Source organism: Perca flavescens, chromosome 7 (genome assembly GCF_004354835.1).
Source record: "Perca flavescens isolate YP-PL-M2 chromosome 7, PFLA_1.0, whole genome shotgun sequence".
Taxonomy (NCBI): Eukaryota; Metazoa; Chordata; class Actinopteri; order Perciformes; family Percidae; genus Perca; species Perca flavescens.
The window spans coordinates 33,855,469-33,874,089 of NC_041337.1; the positions used below are offsets into that span (position 1 = coordinate 33,855,469).

An 18,621-nucleotide genomic window follows, 5' to 3' on the forward strand; every position below is an offset into this window, starting at 1 on the left:
CCTAGCGTCCGTATTTTACGCAATGGGAGAGAGAATGTGTTGGATATTTTTGAATAAAAACATCAATGTCGATATTGCGGCAGTATTGTAGGGTTGACTATCTGTGATTTTACAAAATATTTTCACAATGAGATTTTAGATTAATAATCACCAGTAATGTGGATAAAATGACTAAGTGGGTAAAGGCAAATAATAAAACAGCTAGTAAGTCTGGTAAGTTTAGAAAATGACATCACTTCACTGTAATGCAGCCTTTAAAACCAGGAAAAGACAACACTTACCATATCACAATATTTCGAAATCTAAAATCTAAAAGGATATCTAATCTCAAATCACAATATCGATATATTGATATATTGGCCAGCTCAAATTTAAAATAGTCTCCAGGCTAATTATGGCATATTCATACTTTTATGTATTAATAATGTGCATTGTCCCTGGTAAATAAACCTTAAATAAATAAAACAGATAAATAAACTAATATGCAACAGCTTTTTCCTCATGTGTCTAATTGTTCAGCAAACTTGTTAACCAGGTCTGATATTGAAGGCAGCATTGCTTGTGTGTGTCTGACTGGATGCATACTGAGAGGGCTGTTTTCCCTACAGTAACTCATCATTGAATTTATCACGAGTCAAACCCTACTGAGTATCATGCCAATAGAAATCCAATAGCACCTCCAAGTGGACAAACAGCTGCATAACAAGCCATATATTACAAGGTGATGTGTACACAGCATGAAGAGTAAATCAGGGTCTATATTGACTGTGGGACAGGAATCATCAACAGGGGGTCCAGAACCCCTAGGGGGTCCTCAGAGTCAATTCAGGGGGGCCTCCAAATTATTGTTAATTTTAGAATAAAAAAAAAATCCAACATATTATAAGCAAATATAAATCCCAACTGAGGATATCGGCCTATAGGTAAGGTAGTCACTAAAGTAGCCATCCACAGATAAAGTTCATCCTGAGGATTCACTGTGCCACATGTATGTTTTAAAATTAAAACATGATTTATAAAATCACGGCAGCAATTAGTATTCTATGCACAAAAGATATGTATAAAGACTTTAGAATGCCCTACAAGTTATTGTAAGCCCAGTTTAATATTCAACTTTATTTTATACAATATATGTAGTAGGGGGTCCCTGATCCGTCTCACTCTCAGTTAAAGCTATAGTGCGTAGTTTCTGTCTCCCCCATGAGGAATTCCAAGTAATGACGACAACAACACTGTCCACGTCCACATGATACAAGACTTCCGTGATCGTGCGTGCGCCTCCACCCCTCCTCCACGCAGTTGCTAGTAGCCAAGGAGGACACGGAGGATTAACAAAAACATGATGGACTCTTCAGAAGAGGTATTTATCTTCACTCGAGCTTCTGCACGGGAAAGTCACCGGACGACACGATCTTCTGAACATAGCCATACTGAGAAATCCAGAGAGAGTTGTGTGGAGCTGATAGTCTTAATTAGCTTTGTAGCAACTCATTTGGCAATGGCTTGAATGTAACGGACGTTCATTAATATCAAAAAGTTACGCACTAAAGCTTTAAGGGGTCCTGCTGTAGGGAAACTATGTTAATCATGAACTCTTCATGCAGCAACAAGTGATGTATTGTGTTCCAATTGTGTAAGCCTGTAATAAATTAGATTTACTCCAAGACCTTGCTTTTGCTTCAGAAGTCAATCTTCTTCATACTTACATGCATCTTATCACTGGACAATGCAGAGGAAGGAAACATCTGACAGGGTTCAACAGGAAGTCACACTTCTTTAAATGAAGAAAGGAACTAACGGCTGTGATACATGTGTCCTGAAGCTACTGTAGCGATGAAACAAGTAATGGTGGTCTGTACAGGAGCAGCACGACAGACGTGCGATGTAACAAAAATATCTTACTTAGACACTTTAATGTGCCTTTTAGAAGTAATGCTTTATGTATCCAAATTGCTGTAGAGCCTCACCACTTTGAATTGTCACATTATGTTTGATGTGAAACTATCTTTTGAGTATCTAAAACATACCTGTAGGCCTGGGTTAAACTAAAACACAAATGAAAACAATATTTTTTGTAAACTGCCGTGTTTTGTCTTTTGTCATTGCCTGTCTTGCTATTTTATTATGTTTTTTTTGTTCCACTTCCGGGATTGGTCCGTTGCTACCGGAAATTCCGCCATATGTCCTTCTTTTCTTACCTTACACATTGCTTGTGTTGGCATTCAAAACTCCAATGGATTTCTGAGGACTATGGTTAACTGCTCCTCAGATCTCTGCAGTGTAAATCCAGACAGCTAGCTAGACTATCTGTCCAATCTGAGTTTTCTGTTGCACGACTAAAACAACTTTTGAACATACACACGTTCCACCAAAACAAGTTCCCTCCCGAGGCTATTTTGCAGCGGCACCGTGGCTCCGTCCGGCACTTAGCGACAACCAAGACAATTGTGATTGGTTAAAAGAAATGCCAATAAATCAGAGCACGTTTTTCTCCCATCCTGGAATGCTGTGTGGACTAGCCAGACCCTCCTCCGCAGCGCTGTGGAGGAAGGTCTGGCAAAGCGAGACTAAATGAAAGGTGACCTTGGGTGTTTTGAAAGCCTCCAAAAAAATAGTAGAATTATTATCATCATGCTTTACTGTAAGAACCTCTCATATGTGGAACCCCCTACCAACTGAAATAAGACACTGCACCATCTACCACACCTCCATACAAAGTCTCAAGGCCTGGCTTTTGAAAAGTCTGACGTGAACATTTTTATTAAATGCTCATTTTTATTATTTTTGTTGTTATTACTGGCCAACCTGCTGCTAACTTGTCCCATGCCTGGCCCAGTGTCAAAAAGTATATAGTCCACTCTGCATGGCCTGGGTATGTATTTTTATTTTTAAGATCTAATCATTCATCATTCATCATTCATCAATCACCATTTTTTTTGCTATATTTTTTTATGCTGGCTTTTATCAAATCATTGTTAAAATGTTATTGTCTTATTGTTGTAATAATGTCTTATTGTTCATTTTTGTTTTGTTTGTTTTTTTGCGTTTTATATGTGCTGTTTTAAATATGCTCTGTGAAGCACATAGTCATTTGATACATTATTAATATAAATTATTGATCTAATAAACACCTCATAGTTTGCCTATCAGTAATGCTTGTTTGATGTCTTTTATATTGTTGTCTAGATAATGTTTTAGGCTGCTAAGATGTGGTCATAAACACACCTTCACCATGAAAAATGTAATTGTATTGTATACTTTGAAACCATAGAGCATTTGGGATAATGGGGGATTTATTTGGAATATACAAGAAAATAGAAAAACAACGGTTATACCACTATTGTGACAAATATACCGAGTTAGTGGGGGGGTGGGGGTGGGGGTGGGATGTGGATATTTGATAACATGCAGCAACATTGTAAACAATTCAAAGTGATTAGTATTTGCTTTTGGAAGCTCTAAGTCCCTAGGTTTAATACGCTGTAGCTGCTAGTTGATGTGTCCCATGTGGTCAAAGAGCTTTTCTGGAAAAGTATGAAAACACAGTGAACGACCACACAACACACTGTTACTACAGAGATACAGAAAGCTAGTGTGACTGATGGAACAGGACAGAGGCTGACACTATCATATCAAAAGCTAACATGTAAACATTTCCTTTAGGCTTTGCTTTTGTCCAAGCCGTCTTGCTCTGCGCTCTCCCCTTTGTTGCAAAATCGCTGGTTTAGCTCTGATGTCAACACCGAGCAGCATGATTTCTGTGAAAGAAAAAGAAGAAACGGTAAAGAAACTACCAGTCGAGAGCCTTGCTATTAGCTCTATGAGGCTGTACTTTGCCAAAGTGGTACTTTAGAGCTACATGCTAACGTCAGCTGGCAGTAAAATAAACAAACTACACACGGCGATACACTGGTTACGCTGATGATGTTTAACTATGTATCAGCTAATTTAAATAGCTTGCATTACTGTATTGTGCGAACAGTTAACTTCATTTAATATTGTATTGGCGTTTTCTTTAGCGGGGTGCAAATGTTCCACCAAAACAAGTTCCTTCCCAAGACTATTCAGCAGAGCCACCGTCGCTGCGTCCAGAGTTTAGCGCCGCCCAAGATATATTAAAGTAAAAAACATAAATTATAGCCCGTTTGAGGCGCTACAAGGGCTCACCAAATTCACACTGTGATAATCTTCCCTACCTTGCCATCCTTAGCTTGGTTGTGGGCCCTGGATAGAAGCTCCAACAGGGCCAGCAGCAGCCCCACACCTAGTCCCAGGCCCAGGAGGAGGAAGAGACCCAGCAGGTCATGGGGGTGCAGGGCCTCTGAGGACTGGGCCCTGTCAGCACCCACGCAGCTGCTGGCCCACCACTTGTTCCTCAGATATGTCAGCTCGCCGGACTCACTGAGCTGGAGGATGGCAATGGAGAGGTTTTTGACCAACGGGGAACCTGGTGGAGCAAAGAGAGGTGGTGTGATAGAAGAAATAGGCTGATCGACATAGTTGCTAGTCATTGACCTGCCGCTGTAACAACCTCCACTGTTTCATTTTCATTTAATTTCAATTTGCTCCCATTTTAGCTACGTACAAGAGCATTAGTGAGGTCCAATTAGGGCTGGGTACAGATTTCAATACTTTTTAGGCAGCGACCTAATTACCTCTAAAGTATCAAGTATCAAAAAAATGGCTTGTCATTCAATACCCAATTTCAATACCTAAGGAGTAAATCTCATCAGCGTCAGTGAGCCAATAAGCACGCAGCATGCTTCTACCAAGATCTAATAATGTTAGACAGCCAATGTAGAGTAGAGTCATGCAAGAAAAACGGTACTTACTACGGCTCACGTAGTATGGAGCTGGTAAATAAATAAAAAGATTTGTGCCATAATGTCGTAATTTCTTTTTGTTTTATTAAATTGGTATCAAAAGCAGTAACGTTTAGGAACCGGTATCATTTGGGTACTGGTATCAAAGTCATGGTATTGGTATCGGTACAGGTATTGAATATTTTTTAACATTTACCCAGCCCTAGGTCCAACACTAATGTTGGTGGATAAGATCCGGCTCACAGTCGGCGTTCCAGTTCATCCCAAAGTTCTTGGATGCGATGGAGGTCTTCCAAACCAATCTGGGTACATAATGTCTTTACGGAGTTTGCTTTTTTTTTTTTACAGAGGCCTGTACTACGAACCCGGCCCGAGCCCGACAGGTATTAAGAAATTTGTGTCCGAGCCCGGCCCGAGGCTGACACAGTTAAAATCAAATTTTTTTTCCTCATACTAATGACACATGTAGGCTACATTTGTTTGTGTGGAAAGCTCGCTTTTATTAAGCAACTGTAGGAAGGCATTCGGAAATGTCAACAGATGATCGCATCAGCGCACACGGGCCAACAAGCGGACATTAATAAGCTGATGCCTTATCGCGCTGATGTGACCAAGCCCGACCCGACCCCGACCATCATTTCTAAATATCTGTCCGAACCCGGCCCGGCCCGGCCCGTCGGGTACCGTCGGGACCCGTCGGGCTCGGGCCGGGTATCCATGCCTTAGATCACTTGTTACCGGGTTAAATCGCCGTGGTAACTTATGCTGAACACCTAACCTGCTCGGGAGTAGGTTATGTTGGAGATTAGAGATCAACTGGTGTAAAAGCACCACCTACTGACCAATCAATACTCGATTGATAACGGCGTCACCGTTCTTAGAAGATCCGGTGGAGCTCGGTGCGCGGAGAGTTAAAACATTTAGAGACCGAGAACCCCGTTAACGTTCCCTGATGGGTAGCTTTATGAAAGGTATAGATTTTCAGCGGAGGGAATTACGTATTTTTGTCGGCTTCTTGAGCCGTGTGTTGCCAATGCGCACATCGGTTTGAATTATGTTTTATATTTTTTTATTTGCTCTCACGATCGCTTACCACTGTCAGGGTTGCAACTGAAATAATAGGCTAAAGCAACGACAATGAGCGTTGTGATTTACGCATTTACAGCGTCGGCTAAATTCTTGCCAGCTTTCCTTCCTGATTTAGGAAGCAGCGACTGTATTGCGTTTTGCCTGTGAAACCGTGTCTGCGTTCTTGATATTTATGTAGAATTATAGTTTGCTCTTCCTATTCTTCCTTCCTATTGGTAGATGTTTGCGATTGGTCATATAAAGGCAAACACCGCCTCTTTTATGTGAACGCGCATGTTGCTGGATTGGGAAACCCTGGGTTGACTGAGCTAGTTGTTAACCACCGTCGTGGCACAACTTGTGCGGGACCGCGGTTGTTAGGTTAGGTGAAGGGCATGTTGATCTTGATTCGTAGTACAGGCCTCAGATGACTCACCCAGAGGAGCTGCGATGGTGTAGGCTCTCATGGCGATGACTTCCTGTGAACGGTACAATTTACAGTAGCGAGCAACTGCCAAGTCCAAGGACACCGCTTCAGCGATGAAGGCAAAGTTTCCCTCCTGGGCGCGGCGAATACCCTCCTCCATGTTGGCCACGTAGCTCTTCTTACGCTCCATGTTTTCATAGATACGCCGGTAGATGGGATTGTTGGAATTCTGGGAAACAAAGCAATCAAAACATGTTATTCTTCTCATGTGCTCAACACTGTGTTCTGAGCAGTGGTGGAGGAAGTACTGAATCTCAGTACTTAAGTAAAAGAACTAATAACCAGAGACATATTTATTTTCATTGTGTCTAGCGACCCGTTTGTTACATTCCACCACTGGTTCTGAGTATGCAAGATATCAGGAGCATATGTTGTTTTCCATTCAGTTATGTCAACATATCTCAGACCTTATGAATCGGCTGTAATGTCTGTAAACTCTATTTAGGGAGCTGCTGAATGCCTTAAAGCAGGGATCTTCAACAGGGTCAGAGTCAGTGCAATCATTGTTAAATTATTGTTAATTTTTTTCAAAAATTAAAAAGTCTTAACACAAATCCAACATATTAGCAAAAATAAATCTCCAATGCTTACTGGCCTATAAGTAAGGTATTCACTAAGGTAGCCATCCATAGATACAGATTAATCCTAAGGATTCACTGGGCCACATGTATGTTTAAACATGATTTATAAAACCATGCCAACAATATGTAGGCTATTTTAATAGCTTAGTATTCTATGCAACAAAAAAAGGTATGTATAAAGGCTTTAGGCCGCCCACACTTTTGTCACATATTGTTGGACCAGTTTAAAAATGCATCTTTATTTCATACAATATTGTTTATTTATGTTTTGCATTTATATTATTTTTCCCTTTCATATTCTTTTCTGCATCATTTGTTTTTTGTCTGTTTTTTTTGTTGTTTTTGTTTTGTTTTTTTTCTACATAAATTTATTGATGTGTATATTTGATTTTTCTTTTGTCTTTGACCTTGTTGTTACATATTAAACGGTAATCATACTCTATGTAAAAGTGACACTTTATAAACCCCTTGGGGTTTCCTGTATTCCTAGCACATGTTTTTCTGATGGATTGGTTATTATGTACAAATTATTTTGATGTGCTAATTAAAGAAAGAAAAAAAAAATCATGTAACTCTCTTTCAGTTAAGGGGTCCTTGGATGAAAACATGTCGAAAACCCCTGCCTTAAAGAAAAGCATGGTGGATCCTGCTTCGAATGTGCCGTAATCTATCACATCCTGGTTAGCGAGGTCTTCAAAACTCTTGATGGAGACATGTTTGTTGGCCTGCATCACAGAGTTGAAGTTGCCAAAGTAGCTGGCCAAAAGCAGTACAGCAAACAGCCACCAGATGGCGCTGACTAGGCGTCCAGATGGGGCTTTAGGGTGAGGACCGGCACCTGAGAGTACACAGACAGCAGTCAAGAGGCTGCACACAAAACCTTTTAAAAGACATTAATATTCATTACATAAATCAATGCTCAATTCAAAACAATGCAGACAGGGTTCACAGATGATGATCATCACATTGAATTTTGTATGATGTTATCAAGGTATTGTATTACATTATTTTGTGGTTGTGCTGAAAGGTATACAAAATACTTTTCTCCTCATTTTTCAGGCCCATTGAAATGTTAAATGAAAACAACTGGATGGAAGGAGTGATGCATGGTGCATCACGTTTTCCAAAACATCACAACATTGAATATGTTTATCACTGAATCTATCTGAAAACTGAGTTATTGTTGCATATAAAATAAAATGGTTCTTCTCATCTAAACAAAGTATTTCCTCTCAGATTATACAAATAGCAAAAAAGGTTTCAATTGCAGGTATTTGAAATGATGTAGAATAACCATTCCTTTGTAGTTTTATTGAATATACTGTGTGACTGTACATATAGATAATGTATTCTAGAGTATACTCATACACTACTGCATGGCCTTTTTTTCAACTACAGTAAATCCTAAATATAAAAGATAAAATGATTTAATTGTTTTGTTCTGTATCTACCACAAACGTTAAAGGTCCCATATTGTATCTTTTTTATTATAAAGCAGGTCAACGAAAGTATCAAAACGCTCAAAACCAGAAAAATGTACAGCCAGAATTTAGAAACCGTGCCTTTAAACGAGCCGCCAAGACTTCCGTACGGTTGTGATGTCACAAATGCACTATATATAGGTAGAAAGTGCCGCCACAGTGCCGTGACAGTCCTTCCCCGACGGCGCAGATGCCGAGAGCGCTGATGTGAAACACCCAGAAATGCTGAACAATCAGAGGAGATTGGGCTTTTTTCGGAGGTGGTCTTAAAGACAGTATGAGAAAAATAATGTGTTTTATGGACAATAAAGCATGTAAACATGTTCTAGTAGACACACATAATACAAGTATGAACCTGAAAATAAGCAAGACATGGGACCTTTAATACATTGTAAAGCGACTTTGAGTGTCCTGAAAGACGCCCTAAAATAGAATGTATTTTTTATTATTACCACAAACTTTGAGTTTTTAATAATAAAAAAAAAGTATTTGGGCTTTTAAGAGTTTTGCACATTGAAGTTGTGTTTTAAAATATTTGTGAAAGTTGTAACGTACTGTACAACAACAAGGTGACAGTGAGAAAGCATAAAGAAAGAGAGCCAGCAGCAGCAGCAGCAGCAGCAGTGTGTGTGTGTGTGTGTGTGTGTGTGTGTGTGTGTGTGTGTGTGTGTGTGTGTGTGTGTGTGTGTGTGTGTGTGTGTGTGTGTGTGTTTCTGTGCCTGTGTTTGAGTTAAGCTGACTGCTGCCGTACCTTGCAGGGTGAGAGCTCCTGTGATGTACCAGAAGCTGTGCAGCAATGTGAAGCTGTGCTCCTCTGTGTCTGGCTCAGCCCATTCAGTGGGACTGATCCTGCAGAAAAATGAAAGGCCCCAGAACCAGCACTGTTAAAGCAGCAAGATGCATATGTCAGTGTCTGTTTACTGAAATATAACTGTCATGTCTGTGGAAATGTAGTCTCTGCCAAAGCCACACATTCTTCTTCAGTTGTTATTAGAAGCTAACGTGGATGGGTGCACTGGTACACAAACATGTAAAAGTCTCCCCACCCCTCCTTCATAGGAGCAAGACCTCCAGTTATTTATTACGCTCATAGAACAGACACATTTTTAGAATCCAACCATACATTATTTGCTATATTACATAACATATCCATGATCGGAAAGGAGCTGGATTAAGACAAAAAAAATCTTATTTTACTAGCCCCATTTCTCAGAGACAACAAACAGAAATAGATGGACTATCGGTCAGTTAACAGTCAATTTTAGAGAGAAAAGATAAAGATAGAGAGAGAGAGAGAGAGAGAGAGAGAGAGAGAGAGAGAGAAAGAAGACTCCCCAAAAATAAAAATAAATAATAAAAAAATATATATAATCCGGCAACTTCATATTGACTAATTATGTTTTGCATTTTTTTTTTTTCATCAGTTGGCCAAACATTCTTGGGGTTGTTGTATTTGACTAGACACCAAGAACACTTTTTTGTCCATAAAATGTAATTTTCTGATTTTATTTCATTTGGTTTTCCTAACAAATAATGACAAATATCAACAACAAAAAAAGTATATAGTGTAATTTGTCTGTAACTGTAGAATGAAAAATACTGAGGACCCGTCCTGGTAGCTACAGCCCTGTTTCTACCATACAGTGTAGAAAAACAAGAGATGTAGATGCATCAGCCAGCAGTTTTGCGGGGACATTTAGCAGCATGCACTTACCTGCCCACCAGGAATATGCAGAGACCTGTCAGCAGGAATGCGATAAGGACTCCGACCCACATGTCGGTGGAGAAAGGTGACAGCAGGCTGAAGCTGCTCTCTTCAGAGGCCAGGTCTCTGCGCAGCATGAAGCCAATTCCTGTTTGCATGAAGGGGGTGGTCATGTCCACAGACTGCTCTCTGATTGCAGTGAGGGTCAGCGGGGCCACTGCCAGGTCCGCGTCCTGATGGGTACACGCACACATATCAAACACAGATCCCCATCACGATCAGCACCAGCCACTTTATAATAAAGACATTCAGGAACTCTTGCTTTTATATTTTACATATTACTTATGTTTTTGTTGGATGTATAACTTATCTTTTTCTATCTATTTCTTATATATTTTTTTATGTTATACTTGTTGTACGTGTCCTTATTGCACCGTGGGTCGGAGAAAAACGTATTTTCAATTGCTCTGTATGTCTGGCAAATATTGCAGAATTGGCAATAAAGTTGACATGACTTGAATAGCTGATGCTAACAACGTGCTAACACTGTAACCACCACTTCCAATATTATTACTAATATCCAATTAAATTCTTGCTCTGCTTCGAACTTGCATATGATTGCCTGATCCTGATGCTTTTTTCTTTTTCTTTCTTTTTCTCTGTCTTTGTTTGTTTGTTAACTGTTGTGTCTAATTGTGACTGTAATGTGTATTTATGTTGCTAAGGACCCCTCGTAAACAAGGTTGCTACGGGTTTTTTTTTTCCTAAAAAAGAATTTCCAACATTGACAATTTGCATGCCAAATACTGAAAAAAAGTATGCATCAAAGAAAAACCAAAGGCACTCTTTTTAAGAAATGCCTTTAATACATCTGGCACATTCTCAATAGAATCAGGTTTAAGCGCATTTCAGCATTCAGCCTTCTACAGTTACAGGCCATGGAATGGGGTACAACAATACAAAGCACCAGGTTAACACTAGGTCTCCATTCTAGAGCTGTCAATCTTCCTCTATAATACCATTTAAATTCCATTTGATGTATTTTTTTAATTTTTTTTTAAGATTTGAATATTTAATGCTCAATTGCAGCCTGTTAAATAATATGCACTACACTACTCAGGCTTATGCATTGTCAGTGGTTGTTGTTACACGTTCTGTCCACTAGAGGGACTTCTAACATCAGCCTGGCCTTGAAGGGCACCTGCACGCAACTTTGTTTACATTCATTTTCCACCACAAGCATACAGCGACAAACACAAATCAACAGAGAACTCTGTAATATAACCTTATCTAACGAGTGTAGTGAAGCGGCTCTGTTGTAAAGGCTTCGGTTAGCACAATGACATCATGTTAGAAAGTACAGCTAAAACGATTTGTCATAAACTAGGTAAGTAACAAACGATGCTATTAACTGCATTAATAACTAAGCCAAACAATGCTGTCACTACTAGTTTAGTGAATTTAGTCATTTTAAAACTATTTCCCTTCTTACGATTTCACACCCATTGTGCTAACTTTACTTGGTACGTAACATTAGTTCGTAAGGTTGTACTATCCTTACTCGGTTCGTAACATTAACTTAGACCTCACAATGTCTTGTGTTTCTCACTCCCGCTAAGTTACTGTTCATAAGACGTGACATGAGTGACACATGCGGGTAGGCCAAGGCGAGAAGAGGAAGATTAGCTAACGTTAGCCAACATATTTATAAAAAAATGTCACATTCGAATAGTAATTTCAGCATTCGAATAGTATTGATTTTTTTTACTTTTCAAATTTCGGTATTCATTCCAACAGCCCTACTCCATTCATAGATACATAATTTCAGATACCAGGTTTTACTGAGTTTGTCATATCCAAACTACGTAACTTTTCTCAGAATGAGATCCCACATTGTCCCATAAGCAGATCAATTTAGAGCTGTTTTAATGTTCATATGAATAGATATAATTTAGATATACTCAAATAAATATCCTTATACTCAAATTGACATGACAACTTGTCAGCTCAAGTGCTCGGTAATGAAAATGAATGAAAATGAAAAATGAAAAGTTTGGGACCTAAAGTTGCCTGTCTTTAGGTCCATATATGTTATAACATGCATGTACTACTGAGTGACTGTATCCCATTTTAAGGAGAGCCAGTACAGTCGCAGTGTCTGTGATTTACCCCTCTGGTGATTTCCCCTATCATGCCGTTCCAGTTGCCGCTGGAGTCCTTGACTCCGTAGCGGTTGTCCTTCACCAGGTGCAGTTTGTACGTGAAGCCCAGCTTCTTGGAGAGCTCCGAGATCAGATCGATGCAGTAGCCCTCCAGCTCAGAGCCGCGGGTCATCGTGTACGGTTCTTGCTGAAGAGAACAGGACAAACAACCTCATTTTAACGGGGAGTGATCGATGAATACTGATACCGTGCTGGGAAGATAAAGAGGATCTATTTATTTATTTTTAAATAGAGTGATTTTTTTTTTATGTGTGCAATGCTTTGATTTAAAAGTGGGGACATCTTAGATTTAGATAAATACGCTACACATCAGTTGCACACTGCACATCCTGTAAATAACCTGTAATCTTGTTATGTGTGCAATGCTTTGGGGAAATCTCAGGATGTGGAAGATTTATTTAAAGCATAATTCCATTTCCCCCCTGCAGAATTGTTCTTCTAATCATGTCATTTCTTGTCTGTAATTGAAGTCCGTAAAGTATAATTTTCTTGGAACAAATTAAACCATAAATAACAAAATATGACTTTTTCCAGATGCCAATCACCTTCTTGTTTCAAGATGCAGACCCTTAACTCTGGAACAATTTCAAAACAGGTTGACTTGAATGAGAACATTTTTTGATTGATTTGTTACACTTTCAGGATAAAGTGATGCTGTGATTTTGCAGCTGAGGGCCTTTCAGGTTCAGGTTGATCTTCCAAGTTCCCTTCAAATCCTTTTACAAAGTGTGTCTGATAGGCTGACTGCTCGTGTTTGTTGACCTTTTTAAACTTGAGTAATGTCACCACTTAGTAAGATCTTAGCAATTACCTTGGTCAGTACAATGTTATTATTACTGATAGAATTTCTGGCCTGGTCCTACCAGACTCTGGTACACTAGCCTGGTCCTACCAGACTCTGGTCCATTTCATTTGTACAGAGAGTCTGGCCTCTCTCCCTTGACAAGTGTTAACTTCCTTGAAGGCAGGTACTCTGTTGAAGTTTAAAACTATTGGATCCGCCCAGTGCCACTCTGGATCTGCCATAACCAATCGCTAACATTCAGTCGTGACGTCGGCTTAGCATTGCTAGCGTTAGCCTTAGCCAACCCCTTCACCACTTACGGAGCGAGCTGGAAAATCAAACTGTTCCCGAACCCCGTGGGGAGGAGGGCCACAACATCATGGCCACCGACACAACTCAGCAAAGATTGTTTTTGCTCGGCTTTAACTTATGGATATTCGGCAGCGTTACCACAACGGACCGAATGGCTTCGCTCGCATCTTTCTCCGCCGCCGTTACGGAACTACAACTAAAACTAGAACACAACCTCAGCGTCATCGTTCTCAGCCATTCCCTCTGTTTCGCTGAATGGACCGGTAAAGATTGGCCGGAGAAAACCTGCGAATATACCGCAAACTCAGACGACGTACTGAAGGAAAATGAAAATTGAGCGAAAGTACGTAGGAGGTCGGAGCCAGGCTAATAATTGATAGCCAAACTACAAAAACCAGACCCTTGATGTATAAACCACTACTCCTCTTTCTGAGTTGGTAGAGCTGTTTTACAGCTGCACACGGTGCTGCCATCTTGGCATTCTATTGAAAAGAGACACACAAAAACACAATACCTTTATAGTGGTGATGGATAACTCACTGGCACCTAGAATGGGACAAAAACAACAAACGCCACAATCAATTTTGGATTCCTGTAATGAAGCAAGTCAATGCAATCAATGGCTAGCAGCACAAAGATGAGAGGATTTAGTCTGAGACAGTTCTTAGGCTGATTAGGGCTTTGGTTTCATGTCTACGAGAGGGGCCTCTGAAAGCTTAATGAAGCATATTGTTGCTTTGAGTCCCCTTCATGTTGTTTTTCTCTCGGCCCCAGCAGTGAATAAGCCCAAACAGCCACTGGAGGACAATGACAGTCTTGTTGTCATTTGTTTTTCAGGAGACCTTAAGAAAATGGCTCCAAACAGAGGCAAGGGCATATTTTTTTTTTTTTTCTTCAACATATAATTTATACAGTATATATGGCATATAAATTGCAGTACAGTAGCATAACATGTCATGTCACTCAGTAACATGACATGTTTTCAATTTTTGGCTATTTCCATTGTATATGTTAAAGCGTTAGATATGTACAGATTTACATATACATAGATTATCTAATGATGTTTTACAGTTTCTCTACACATAGCATTTGTTTGACCTTTTGTTTGATCATAATTACTGATAAAATAAGACACATTCTGTTCTATTTGTCTGTATCAGTAAATATGATCAATAGTTCACTCTTCTCAAGATACTTTAAAGATAGAGTAGGTCTAGACCACACTCTATTATTTAAAAAGATCCAACAATTCCCCCAAGAGCAAGCATTTGGTGGAACAGTGGCGAGGAAAAACGCCCTTTTGGGCAGAAACCTCAGACAGACCCAGGCTCTTGGTGGGCAGCCATCTGCCACTGCCGGCTGGGACACAGATACAAATATAGAGAATTATGATTTATAATAATTATAGCAGTTGGTATAATGAACAGTGGCAATTATAGTAACAATAAAGATAATGGAACTATGACTAGAAATAATAGTTGTAGCAGTTCAGGGTGTAGCAGGGTGTTGCGTGGCATAGTAGGGCATAGCAGTTCATTTACATATGGGGGTTCCCATGTACCGTCTTCCCCTGCCACCGTGCCAAGACCTCTCACTACCCCTTTGCCACCCCATGTCAAATTTTCTAGATCCGCCAATGCCTCCCCACATCCCCCATGTAATCCGAGCGGGGGGATGATCCCCCAACCCCATCCCCAGCTTTACCCCTGACACTCGGAGCTGTTTTCTTTTAGCTGTAACTGTGACCAATGGCATTCCCAGCGTGTCCAGCAGGCCCTAACATGCCCTGGGGGGGTGAATAAGATGGATAGATGAGGTACCAGGGGTGCAAGTTCCTCATAACTGCATACAAAAACAAAAGTGGGGCCTGCCTGGGTCATATAAAGCCCATGACACCCCTGTCAGCCTCCCCTAGAGAAGATGGCAGGACCTAGGATGTGCGGAGATGCCTGTCAGCGTCTCCCCTCCCCACACGGTTAATTGATTTATCATGGTGCTTTCTGGACCACAACAAGGCCCCTCCACTTTATCATGGTGCTTTCTGGACCACAACAAGGCCCCTCCACTGGTGAGAAATGGGATGTCACAGCGGACGGTGGCCCCCTCTGTGCTTTGATGGGACTCCAACAGGCCAGCAGCGGGGCCAGCAGGCAGAGAGCCAAATGTGTGGAATGATTTGGGAGCGTGGGATCCAAAAGAAGCCTGAATAGGAACTTTTAAAACACTGTTTGCAAAAATAGATTTTTTTTTGGAAACAACGCTGGCTTTTTTTTTCTTTACTATAAAAAAGATAAAGAAATTCCACTTTTGGCCTTAGCCTTACCATATATGTACCAAAGTACAAAAAAGTTTAAACTTCAGGTTTGGCATAGTTGCTTGCACTTCTTGGGCAGTGATTTAATCCAAACCATGATCCTTTTCCTTTTAGCTGAGAAAATGTGGCAACGACAGTTGTGTTTAGGCACCAAAACAACTAGTTAAGTTAAAGGACAAATCCGGCGCAAAATGAACCTAGGGGTTAACAACACATGGGTACAGAGTCAACCGTTCTCTGGGATATGTTTTCATGCTAATCGAATGTGACCAGTTTTAGAACAAAACGCTAATTCACTTATAACGCTAGTCGTCAGGACACGGGTAAAGTAAAAAGAAATCTCTACCACCAAGGCTTTTTTTTTTTTTTTGCACTATGGCCACCTCACTTTACTTAAATACTTTTTATGTAATGCCACTTTACATTCATTCAGTGTTTTTTTTTTTGCACATTGTCTGTAGTTTGTTTGTTTGGTTGTTTGTTGGTTTGTTTTTATTGTGGAAAAACTGCTGCTGTAATAACTGAATTTCCCCATTGTGGGATAAATAAAGTATTATCTAATCTAATCTAATCTAATCTAAAATAGCACCACACTTCCACGGTAGCATAATGAGGGTCATGACCAGTTGAACGACGAACGCTGTGCAGCCAATAACCAATAAGTAAGTAGTAGTAAGTAGCTCAGGCACGGTTCGTCGTTCGACTGGTCGTGACTGTTTTCCCGTGATGGCGCCTGCCTGTATATGTGAATTAAACATCTTTTTAATAAACTGTCTGTACACTTACAAATTCAATGCTTGTGTTTACATGTAGGGACCCTCAGTATTCTACCGTGGAAGTGTGGTGCTATTTTGAGGCTTGTTAGTGGTGTAGAAATAGTGATTTCTTTTTACTTTACCCGTGCCCTGACGACTAGCGTTATAAGCTAATTAGCGGTTTGCGATAAAACTAGTCACATTCGATTATCATAAAAACATATCCCAGAGAACGGTGGACTTGGTACCCATGTGTTATTAACCCCTAGGTTCATTTTGCGCCGGATTTGTCCTTTAACTTAACGAGTCGTTTTGGTGCCTAAACTTAACCCTTGTGTTGTCTTCCCGTCAACGTTTTTGACGCCTTTTTGTTTTTTGCTTTTTCCAATGTTTTAAAAATTGTTAAATTTTTCTTCTACACATTTCCAGCGCTTATTTCTACGTCCCATTTTTTCTGATATAAAACAAAAATTGAAAACGGGTCAATGTGACCTGAAGTCAACCAGAAGGGTCAAATGTCGTAACCACATTTTCTCGGCTAAAAGCCGTATGCGTTCCTTCCTCTCATAGTTATACTTTACTCACAAATACAACCCAAGCCTATGCAATATGTAACTCACGTTTAATGTCAATGTTTGCTGTAATATCTGCACATGGCAACTATGTTATGGTTAAGGTTAGGGAACAACTGTGGTTATTGCTAATATACTGTTTTACTTGTAACAGAGTATTTTTTACTTTGTGGTATTAGTACTTTTACTTAAGTAAAGAATCTGAATACTTCTTTCACCGCTGCATCACACCATATCCCAGTTCAACAACAAGTGGCTAGTAAACGAGGATTATGACAGTCCTACACGTGATGTCCAAATGAACTGTGTGTTCCACGTGTTGCAGTGCAGGTTGTGTGTATTCATCTTACCTGCTGCGAGTATGCCTGCCGTCAGGGCGGCCACACAGACGACCAAAGCCACGCAGCCTGTCATGTTGCCACAAACCTGAAAATGACACTCATTAATACCTGTCATAACACAATTGTTTATCTCAATGTCAGACGGCGTCTAACCAAGAGCATCTAACATTCACAATCATTTCAGGAATGATGACTGATTATGTTATATATTTTACTCAATGATAAAAAAAAGAAAAGAAAATAGAAAATACTTAAATAAAATACTGGTAATTGTCATATCTACTGCTATAAAAGAAAAGTTCCCTTACCTCAGTTTCTTCAGGTGCAGTGTGAATTAAAACCGTACCGTTTGTGTGAAGGAGGACTCCAGGAAAATGTGAAAGAAATAGACAACAAGTCTTGCAAGGGGGCTGTGGGAAGGGTTGTGTGCAGAAGACTGTATTAGGGGGGGTTTACATAGGGGGGCATGGGGAGGGAGGAGACAGAACCTCAAAGGGAGAATAAACTCGTGGTTGTTGGGCAGAGGTTTTGGCAGAATAAAGTCTGAAGAGGGGTGATATCAAATTATTGGAGCAGGATGTATTCTAGTCCAGACTTATTCCAACGCCTACATGTTCAGACCTGTATGAATGATGTAGATTTTGAGGCAAAGCATGTGTTTTCTTCCTCATCCACCTTTTCCAAGTGATGCAAAGAAATAAAATGTACCAAATGGTTTACAATATACTTCTGTTTTAGCTATTATTCTAAACGTTTTAGGGGTCAGTAGGTCTGTTTCTTTAAGAGTGAAGTGTAATTACGGTTAACAATGAGCATACTGATGGATGGATCGGAGGTCACAGGGAGTTAGAGGAAGAGATTTTATTTTGGAGCACATTCTCCCTCCCTCCTGACAAACCCTGAGGGACTCCTTGATCTTTCCTGTTCAACTGTGAGAACATCTGATAATGTAACGGAGGAAAAAAGAAAAAAAACATCAGCTTGTTGTAGTCTTACAGTTTGAGCTCAGGGTCATAAATAAAAGAAATTATTAAAAAACACAAAAACAATTCACAGCACATTTGGAATCTGTTAAGACTCCTCAAACACCCCCTCAACTCATAAATTACATAATCTAGAGAAATTCATATAAGAGCTGGGCGATTTGTAGAAAATCAAATCTCACGATATTTTGGA

At 40.0% G+C, this 18,621-nt stretch overlaps 1 protein-coding gene across 1 annotated transcript; it reads right to left on the reverse strand.

The window, feature by feature from the left end:
- Positions 1-3,275: 3,275 nt before the first annotated feature.
- si:ch211-251b21.1 (probable glutamate receptor) lies at positions 3,276-18,015 on the reverse strand. The gene is made up of 10 exons (XM_028583211.1): positions 17,754-18,015; positions 17,455-17,530; positions 13,978-14,009; positions 12,315-12,494; positions 10,155-10,378; positions 9,192-9,289; positions 7,583-7,797; positions 6,328-6,547; positions 4,197-4,447; positions 3,276-3,758 (listed from the first exon to the last, which is right to left on the reverse strand). Exons 2-10 carry the CDS (start codon positions 17,516-17,518, stop codon positions 3,660-3,662), a joined length of 1,383 nt encoding a protein of 460 aa, XP_028439012.1. The 5' UTR covers positions 17,519-17,530; positions 17,754-18,015; the 3' UTR covers positions 3,276-3,659.
- Positions 18,016-18,621: the final 606 nt, after the last annotated feature.